This window comes from Suricata suricatta, chromosome 2, assembly GCF_006229205.1.
Source record: "Suricata suricatta isolate VVHF042 chromosome 2, meerkat_22Aug2017_6uvM2_HiC, whole genome shotgun sequence".
Classification (NCBI taxonomy): Eukaryota; Metazoa; Chordata; class Mammalia; order Carnivora; family Herpestidae; genus Suricata; species Suricata suricatta.
The window spans coordinates 102,898,851-102,908,474 of NC_043701.1; the positions used below are offsets into that span (position 1 = coordinate 102,898,851).

At 51.7% G+C, this 9,624-nt stretch overlaps 1 protein-coding gene across 3 annotated transcripts in view; it reads left to right on the forward strand.

Moving 5' to 3' along the window:
- LOC115284569 (up-regulator of cell proliferation) overlaps window positions 1-9,396 on the forward strand; it is a 56,087-nt gene extending 46,691 nt beyond the window's left edge. For all 3 annotated transcript variants that reach the window (XM_029931135.1, XM_029931144.1, XM_029931142.1), the window contains 3 exons: window positions 4,269-4,301; window positions 4,527-4,565; window positions 6,265-9,396. In XM_029931135.1, coding sequence (XP_029786995.1) covers window positions 4,269-4,301; window positions 4,527-4,565; window positions 6,265-8,858 — 2,666 coding nt within the window. In that variant the 3' untranslated portion in view covers window positions 8,859-9,396. The remainder of the gene's footprint in view (window positions 1-4,268; window positions 4,302-4,526; window positions 4,566-6,264) is intronic.
- The last annotated feature ends 228 nt before the right edge of the window (window positions 9,397-9,624 follow it).

Genomic DNA, 9,624 nt, shown 5'->3' on the forward strand with positions numbered 1-9,624 from the left:
ACGGTCTATTTACAGTAGCATCAGAAAGAATGAAAATCTTAGGAATTAACCAGGGAGGTAAAAGAATTGTACAATAAAATTACAAAACATTGCTGCAGAAATTAAAGAAGATATAAATAAATGGAAACATCCCATGTTCATTGATTGGGAGACTTAATATTGTTAAGATGTCAGTATAACCCAAAGAGATCTGCAGATTAATTCCAAACCCTATCAAAAAGCCAATTACATATTTTGCAGAAAAGGGGAAACCCTGTCCTAAACTTCATATGGAATCTTAAGGGACAGTGAATAGCCAAGTTAATTTTGAGAAAGAAGGACAGAATTGGAAGACTCACAGTTCCCCATTTAAAAACCTACTACAAAGCTATAATAATCAAAACAGTGTGTTACTGGCATAAAGACAGATATATAGGAATAGCCATATTTCATAATGGAATAGCCCAGAAATAAATCCTTGTGCATACAGTCAGGTGATTTTTGACAAGGGTGCTGAGAACATTCACTGGGTACAGGATGGTCTTTCCAACAAACATTGCTGGGAAACTAGATGTTCACATGCAAACTAATGAAGTCAGTCCCTTACCCAATACCGTATACTAACATTAACTCAAAAGGGATCATGTAATACTATGTGTAGGACTTAAAGCAATAAGCGTTTGAAAGAAAACATTGAACAAAAGCTTCACACGTTTGAATGTGGCAGTGACTTCCTGTGACCCCAGAAGGCACAGGCAACAAAAGAAATAGTGCACTGCATGAAAACTGAAAAAAACTGAAAAAAGAAAAGACTGCATTGCATGAAACTTTAAACATTTTGTGCATCAGATAACACCATCCATGGAGTAAAAAGAGAGAGAATTTGCAAACCTGTATCTGACAGGAGATTAATATCCAGAACATCTGGGGAACTCCTAAAATTCAACAACAACAAAACACCACAGTTTAAAAGTGGGCAAAAGACTCAAACAGACATTTCTCCACAGAAAATACAGGAATGGGCAGTGAGCTCAACATCACTAGTCACTGGTGACATGCAAATAAAAACCACAGTGAGACCCCACTCACACCCACCATGGGCAAGAGAGACAAGAACAAGTCCAGGTGAGGACGAGGAGGAGCTAGAGCCCTGCATGCCACCAGTGGGACCAAGAATGGATGTGGCTGCTGGGGAAAACCGGTGGAGCTTCCACAAAAGATTAAATATAGAAATGCCTTATGGCCTGGCAGTTCCATGTCTGGGTATGGGGCCCAGAGAATTGAAAGCAGGGTCTGCGGGAGATCTCTGTACAGCTGTATGGATAGCGTCATTACAAGAGCTAAAACATGAAAGCAGCCCAAGTGTCCATCACCTCTTGGAGAGATGACCCGATTGTGACCCATCTGCACTGTGGAATGTGATTCAGCCTTAAAAAGGAAGGAAATCCCGCCATACGCTACAGCATGGATGGACCGTGAGGACGTCACGCCAAGTGAAATAAGCCAGTCACAAAAAGACATGCTGTGTGATTCTATGTAGGCACTCAGAGTCATAGAGCACAGAACTGGTTTCCAGGGACTGGGCTGGGGGAAGAATGGGAGTTACTATCTAGTAGGATTAGGACTCAGTATGCACAGTGTGGACGGTGGATGTCTGCACAGCAGTGAATGAATGGATTCAGTGCCACTCAGCTATACACCCACAAATGTGCAAAGTAGTAAATTTTCTGTTATGTGTATTTTTTAAATGTTTTAAAAATTATTATTGAAAAAGAGAACACAAGCTGGGGAGGGATAGAGAGGGGGAATCTGAAGCAGGCTCCATCTTGATAACAGAGAGCAGGATGTGGGGCCTGAAGTCATAACCTATGAGATCATGAGCTGAGCCGAAGTCTGGTGCTCAACCAACTGAGCCACCCAGGTGCCCCATGTTATATATATGTTAGTACAATAAGAAAGGAAAAATTATTATGAGAGCAGGGGAGGGGCAGAGCGGGAGGGAGAGAGAGATAATCCCAAGCGGGCTCCACACTGTCAGCGCAGAGTGCCATGCGTGGCTAGAACTCACGAGCCATGTGATCATGACCTGAGCCAAAGTCATGAGTCTGACATTTAACCAACTGAGCCATCTAGGCAACCCATCTTTGCCCATTTTAACTGTTTTGTTTGTTTGAATTTGCGAGAGTCGTTTATGTATCCTAGAAACTGGACCCAAATCACATATGATTTGCACGTATTTCCCCCCATTCTGTAGGTTGTCTTTCCACTTTGTTCACAGTGCTCTTTGATGCACATGAAATTTTTATCTTCATGCCGTCCAGTCTGTCTGTTTTTTTCTGTTGTTGCCTGTGCTTTGGGTGTGACAGCTAAGAATCCTTTGCCAGATCCAGGGTTACAAAGATTTATTCCTTTCCTTCTTGTATTTAGGTCTTTGATACAACTGAGTTCATCTTTACACAGGGTGTGCCGTGGGAATTCAACTTCATTCTCCTTCATGTATGCTAATAACCCCACGGAGTCAGACGGTGTCTTCAATGTCCAGGGACTGCCCAGTAGCAAGCATTCCAAAGCTCGGTGAAAGCTCTGTGGAGTGAGTGCTGGGTGCCATAATACCTGGGGAAAAGTAATTCAGATTCGTGAGTGAGAGTGGTTTTAGTCGCCCCACTGACAGATCATTTCAGTGGGAGCGCCTGGAGCTCCCAGGGGGTCGGAGCCTGGGCCTGTCCAGCAGGGACTGTAGCGCAGAGCTTGGCCCCCAAGAGCAAGCCCTTGCCCATCCCTGTGTCTTCTGCTGCCCGGTGCTCATCTGGGTTCCCAGCGGTCTTGGCCTGCAGTTGTCCAGGCTCTCCTGCCCCACAGTGGTTCCTACAGTTTGAAAGGCTGACCTCTGGCCACTTTGTACCTCCTTGCCATCACCTACCTGTAATCTGTCCTGTGCACGTGAGAGCTGTGTCCCATCCCAAACAAAGCAAGGCCCTGGCTTCTGTGAGTCTGAGGTTTATCCCCGCAATTCCTGCTCACAACTGCTCTGAGAGCCACTGGGAGCCAGTCCTGGGCTCCTCTCTGTCCCGTCATGTCCTGTAACTGCCGTATTTTCTTGGGTAGCATTTTGGATTCCTTGGAAAAAATTCTTCTGATGCCTTTTCTCCACTTTGAATAAACTGATCTTGATTGCTCAACACTGTGGTTTGATATGTGTGAATCATCTGTCCTCCATGCACTCGTGACTTCTCCAACCCCTTTCCTGTTTCTCTTCCATGCTTCTCATGTCTATCTCCAGAGAAGCCATCAAAGAAGACTGTTTGGAAGTTCATTTTTATCTGCCTGATGATATGGAAATCACGAGAGGAGTTAATGAATCTGAAAATACCAGAATCTTTTCTTGATTCATAAGCTTTAAAAAATACAAGTTTCATTTTGGATTAGATGCTACTTTTACTTGGATCAAAAGTCAGAACAATAGGGGCACCTGGGTGGCTCGGTCGGTTAGGCGTCCGGCTTCGGCTCAGATCATGATCTCACAGTTCGTGGGTTTGAGCCCCACATCGGGCTCTGTGCTGACAGCTCAGAGCCTGGAGCCTGTTTCAGATTCTATGTCTCCCTCTCTCTCTGACCCTCCCCTGCTCATGCTCTATCTCTCTCGTCTCTCAAAAAAAGAAAAAAAAAAAAGAACAATAAAAAACACACTGAAGTCTTGCTCCCACCGGCCCACGTTTGCAGGCAGGGCTGTAGGGTTTTAAGGTCTTCGTATATCTAAATCTAAATGGCACTAACTTAAGTATACCCTGTAGTAAAATGTTAGTGTTGATGGACATTTCCTGATGCTACACTTTGGACAGGTAACTGTGGACACAGAAGTCATAGCCCTTCCCCAGCAGAGATGCCTCATTTCCAGGGATTTCAAAAACTTTTTATGATAGAATAAAAATGAATGACATTTGTAGGAGGTAATCTTGAAATTGAGCCAAGGAATTTGCATCGACTTATGTTTTAAATGGTTTCTAACATCAAAGATTAATCTATGTAAGTTTCATGAACTTAATCGTATTTTATTTTTGGAAACTTGGAATAAATTCTTCAAGATACATGTTCTAGAGCAAATCACTGTTTCGTATGTAGCTGTTGCTACTTTGTGTCATATTTGGGGCTGGGAAAAAGAAATGTACATAGGAAAAACTGAAGTTCATAGCACTATTAGTAAACAGGAGCCCCCATATTCTCACTGAGACTTTTTGGTAGAAAGGTCCTAAGCTGCTGATGAAAGTCAACATGTGTGTGTTTTCTTCCAGATCTGGAATGGAGAGAGATGGAAGCAGATGACTGTGAGTTTCATTGTTCAGAAGGAGACACCAGGGTCTGGAGTGGACCAGGCTAGGGAAAGGGGGCGGGTGGGTAGAGTGAGAAATCACCAGGACTTTATGTTGTGACACTGGGGGAAACTTGCAGTCTTAGTAAGAAGAAGGCAGGTTCTGGGTTTAGCCTAAGTTAATTTGTGTCAGTCTAAGATGCTGATTGATAGACACCTCATTTTCCTTTGCTTTTTTTAGATGGTACAAACGAGGCTCAGGACAGTGACTTCCCAACAGGTACGCATTTTCTCTGCTCCACCCCCCTTCCTGTTGAGGGAGGACAGCTCCTGTGTCAGAGTCTCCGCTGGCCCTTAACCCTCAGTGCCACCACTCACCGGGACAGTGACGGACAGTAGCATCTCGGCAGGCGAAGCTACAACCACAGGAATCTTACTTGTGACAAGTCCCCACAGTGATTCTAAATTTTTGTTTTCAATGTTTGTTATTTTTGAAAGACAGAAACAGAGCATGAGAGGGGGAGAGAGAGAGGGAGCCACAGAATCAGCACAGAGCTAGACGCAGGGCTCAAACCCTTGAGCTGCGAGATCATGACCTGAGCCCAAGTCAGATGCTCAGCTGCCTGACTCCCCCCCACCTCAGGCACTCCCAACAGTGGTTCTAAAGCACAGTGGGATCTGGGGACCCTGTGGCTGTTCTGGTGGTTTCTGTGACACTCCCGCCAGGGGCTACGCACTTGGCATGGATGTCTGTGAAGTTTCTTCTTCTGGATTTTCCCCATTGACTCTCCCTACCATGCTACCTACAAGACAAAAACAGTTGTTCCATGTCTGGATAAAAGCCACATCCCTGGTTTCATTCAGGCAAAACTCAGAGGAGACCTGAGCAGTACCCCTTCGATCCCCATGTGACCCCAAGCAGCTCTTTTATTTCTGCAACAGGTTCACAGGCCCTGTGGTACTGCAGCCACACTGTACCCCACCTCCACCCCTCTCAGTGCAGGGCACGTTCTGAAGGGAGGTAGCAGGAGGCACGCCCTGCAGGGGAGGAGACACCTGTGTCCCAGGACTGAGTCCTGCTGGTCACCCAGGAGGGCCCCGGACCAGGGCTGTGCCTCCTCTCAGGGTTTCTGTAAACATCCTGGTAACTTCATAGACTTTCTCTCTTGAGAAGGGAGTGGAAAAAAGCCTGTAGCTCAGTAGGATTTGCATTTCACTTATTTGACCACGAAAGCATACTCATTCTATGCAGTATGAAAATTGGTGAAATGCTACACCCAAGAATAGGGCCAGTGGGTGAAACCTTTGGAGGAGTTACTGTGCCCAGCATCTAGTGCTCCTAGGTGTCCTTACTGCCTTGGGTGGTGTTTGAAGCTCTAAACAAGTCAGGGTGGACTTCTGCTAATCTCTAACAAATATTTTGCCCCCGTGACATTAAAATGACATTTTTGGCTTCAGATTCGCAAAACTGGTTGCTAGCTATGATTTCTGTGACTCTGTATCTAGTGTTAATTTCCTGTTCCCTTTAAAAATTCTCCGAGTTGTTTGTAAAAAGAAAAGAATGTAACCTGGAAAATCCAAGTGACTCAGTGATTATATCCCCTGTGGAAAATTCCTAGTGACAGTGTGCAGGGACCCACTGCTGGCCCATAGTGTGGGGAAAGGAAAGGCAGGGAACCTGTGTTCCATGTGTGGGTGCATGGCTGTGCACTCTACACGGTTAAACTGGGGCCCAGTGTGGCTGGGTGTTGCGGGTTTCAGGAGAAACCAGACGTGTAGGCATTTTCATAGACACTCCCAGTTCTTGAACGTGGCCCCTGGGTGTCGTCTCTCTAACGTCCAACGTGCGTGGTGTGTTTGGGTCTGGGGGTGGTGGGAGTTTGGTCCGGGACAGGCCCTGAGAGGCTGTCCCCCTCCCACCTGTATGGACCCTGATGGGTGGGGCGAGCTCTGACGTCTCCCTCCCCCCTCCCCCACAGTGGAGAGGAGCCGGCTGCAGGAGATGCTGTTGCTGCTGGGGCTAGAGACCTACCAGACCCAGAAGCTCAGCCTCCAGGACGCCCTTCAGATTAGCAGCGACAGCATGAGGAACTGGGCTCCTCAGGCTCCCAAAGACTTGCCCTGGAACTTCCTTCGGAAGCTGCAGGCACTCAACACCGAGGCCAGGAGCACCACCATGGTGCTGGACGTGCCCCCCGACACCAGGCCCGCGGAGAAGGAGAGCCAGATGGAAGAGGAGATCATCTACTGGGACGCGGCGGAGGATATCTCCGCGGACATCTATTCCTTCTCGGAGCTGCCGACGCCCGACACGCCTGTGAACCCCTTGGACCTTCTCTGTGCCCTTCTGCTCTCCTCAGATGGTTTCCTGCAGCAGGAAATTGTGCTGAAAATGTCCCTGTGCCAGTTTGCACTCCCTCTTGTCTTGCCTGACTCTGAGAATCACTACCACACGTTTCTGCTTTGGGCCCTGAGGGCCGTGGTGCGGACGTGGTGGGCCCAGCCCCCGCGGGGGGTGGGCGGCCTCCGGGAGGACAGTGCGGTGCTGTCCCGGGCTCCCGCCTTTGCCTTCGTGCGCATGGAGGTCAGCAGCAACTCCAAGTCACAGCTGCTCAACGCCGTGCTCAGCCCCGGCCACCGGCCGCGGGACTGCTTCTGGCATCGCGACCTGAGCGTGGGCACCAACCCCCGGGAGATCGCGGACGGGCTGGTGGAAGTGTCCTGGTTTCTCCCCAGCGGCAGGGAGGACCTGGACGTGTTCCCGGAGCCCGTGGCCTTCCTGAACCTGCGGGGTGACATCGGCTCCCACTGGTTGCAGTTCAAGCTCCTGACCGAAATCTCATCTGCCGTGTTCATCCTGACCGACAACATCAGCAGGAAGGACTACAAGCTGCTATACTCCATGCGGGGCTCAGCCACCAAGTACTACTTCATCCTGAGCCCGTACCGTGGCAAGCGGAACACAAACCTCAGGTTCCTGAACAAGCTCATCCCGGTGCTGAAGATGGACCACTCGCACGTGCTGGTGAAGGTCAGCAGCACCGACAGCGCTGGCTTCGTGCGCAGGGTCCGCTCCATCGTGGCGCACGTGGCCCGGTCCCCCTGCAGGAGGCTGTCTGTGGAGGAGATGGCGCATGCGGCCCGCAAGCTGGGGCTCAGGGTGGACGAGGACTGTGACGAGTGTCAGCGGGCGAAGCAGCGCATGGAGCGCATCACCAGGAGGATCAAGGACTGTGACACCTACCGCAGAGATGAGCTGCGGCTACAGGGGGACCCGTGGCGGAAGGCAGCCCAGGTGGAGAAGGAGCTGTGCCAGGCCCAGCGGGCGGGGGACCCTCCTGAAAAGGGCAGGGCGGAGCTGGGGCACCGGCTGCTGGAGCTTCGCGAGCAGCAGAACCGCCAGGACCCGGCCTGGGGGCTGCAGGAGTTCATCGCAGGCATCAGCAGCGCCTCACAGGCCGAGAAGCAGTACTTCCTGCGGTGGATGGAGTGGGGACTGGCCCGAGTGGCCCAGCCAAGGCCACGGCAGCCTCCTGAGACCATTCTTACTCTGAGACCCAAACACTGTGGTGTGGTGGACTTCAGTGAGCTGCTCTGTCCCGAGCCCCTGGGGGTGGAGCACTTCCTGCGGGAGATGGGACAGTTTTACGAGGCAGAAAGCTGCCTGGTTGAGGCAGGGAAGCTGCCTGCGGGCCAGCGGCGGTTTGCCCACTTCCCGGGCCTGGCCCTGGAGCTGCTGCTGAAGGGGCTCCCCTTGGAGCTGATCGACGGCAGCACGCTGAGTACGCCCCTGCGCTGGGTCACGGGGCTCCTGAAGGAGCTGCACGTCCGCCTGGAGAGGAGGTCGCGCCTGGTGGTCCTGTCGGCCCTGGGCGCGCCAGGCACCGGGAAGTCCACCCTTCTCAACACCATGTTTGGGCTGCGCTTTGCCACGGGGCGGGGCTGTGGCCCTCGAGGGGCCTTCATGCAGCTGGTCACCGTGGCCGAGAGCTTCAGCCAGGATCTGGGCTGCGACCACATTCTGGTGATAGACTCGGGGGGCCTGATTGGTGGGGCCCTGGCCACAGCCGGGGAGAGGTTCGAGCTGGAGGCCTCCCTGGCCACTCTGCTCATGGGGTTGAGCAGTGTCACCGTGGTCAGCCTGGCTGAGACGAGAGACATACCACCTGCCATTCTGCATGCGTTTCTGAGGTTGGAGAAAACAGGGCACATGCCCAACTATCAGTTTGTGTACCAGAACCTCCAGGACGTATGTGGCCCCAGCCCCAGGCCACGGGAGCGGAGGCCGCTCCTGGAGCCCCCTGGAGATGTGAACAGAGCTGCGGCACAGATGGAGAAGCAGGGCGACGGCATCCAGATGCTGGCTGACCTGGCCTTTTGCGACCCTGAGAAGCAGCACATTTGGCATATCCCTGGCCTGTGGCATGGGGTGCCTCCCATGGCCGCGGTGAGCTTGGGGTACAGCGAGGCCATTTTTGAGTTAAAGAGGTGTCTGCTAGAGAACATCAGGAACGGCCTGTCCAACCAGAACAAGAACATCCAGCAGCTCATTGAGCTGGTGAGGCGGCTCTGAGCATCAGGAGGGGGCCTGTTCCGACAGGGTGGGGGCTGTGCCTGGTGCCTGGCCCTCTGAGAAGGGAGAAGGTCAAGAGCCTGGGGGGGAGGGGGCTGAGGTTCCCTAAGCAGTGTTGAGAAAGGAAGTGACTGCACAGACCTGCTCAGAGATGCTCCCGGGAGCCGAGTGGGCCTGGGGCAGGGTGTGGACACGCAGCAGGAATTTGTTCTGTGTGCGGCTCCTTTCTAGGCCCCTGGGCTCTGGCTCCCTTTCCTTCACCCCTGGGGTGGGTGGTGGTGCCCGTGCAGCCCAGACGGTACCTGGGGAGAGGCCTGGACTCCGTCCTGAGGAAGCTGAGGCGGGCCCTTCCTCCACAACCTGCTGGTCCTGACTCACCCCCACCAACACTCCCCTCTGGCCCCCTCAGCCTCCCACAGCCATGTCTGCTCTGCTCCAGACTGTGAGCTCCTTGGGGGCAGGGCCGTGTGTGACCTAACTCTGTCCCCCCAGGGCCTGGCACACTGTAGGCACTTAATAAATGTTTGTTAAAAGAGTGGAGTGAATGAATGTGCATCTGATAGTGACGGGCAGGTTTCTCTGCCTTGACTTTTCTGTTTCCTCAAAGAGGATCACAGTGTCCGAGGAGGGTGTGAACAGAGCATCTGCAATGGGGGGCACCTGAAGGAAGCATCCTCCAGCTGCTCTGCTGTACCCCCCCCCCTTTACATCTTTACGCAGAGGTCTGCCCTCAGGCTCTTACAGAGAGCTAGGAAATAAGTCTTCA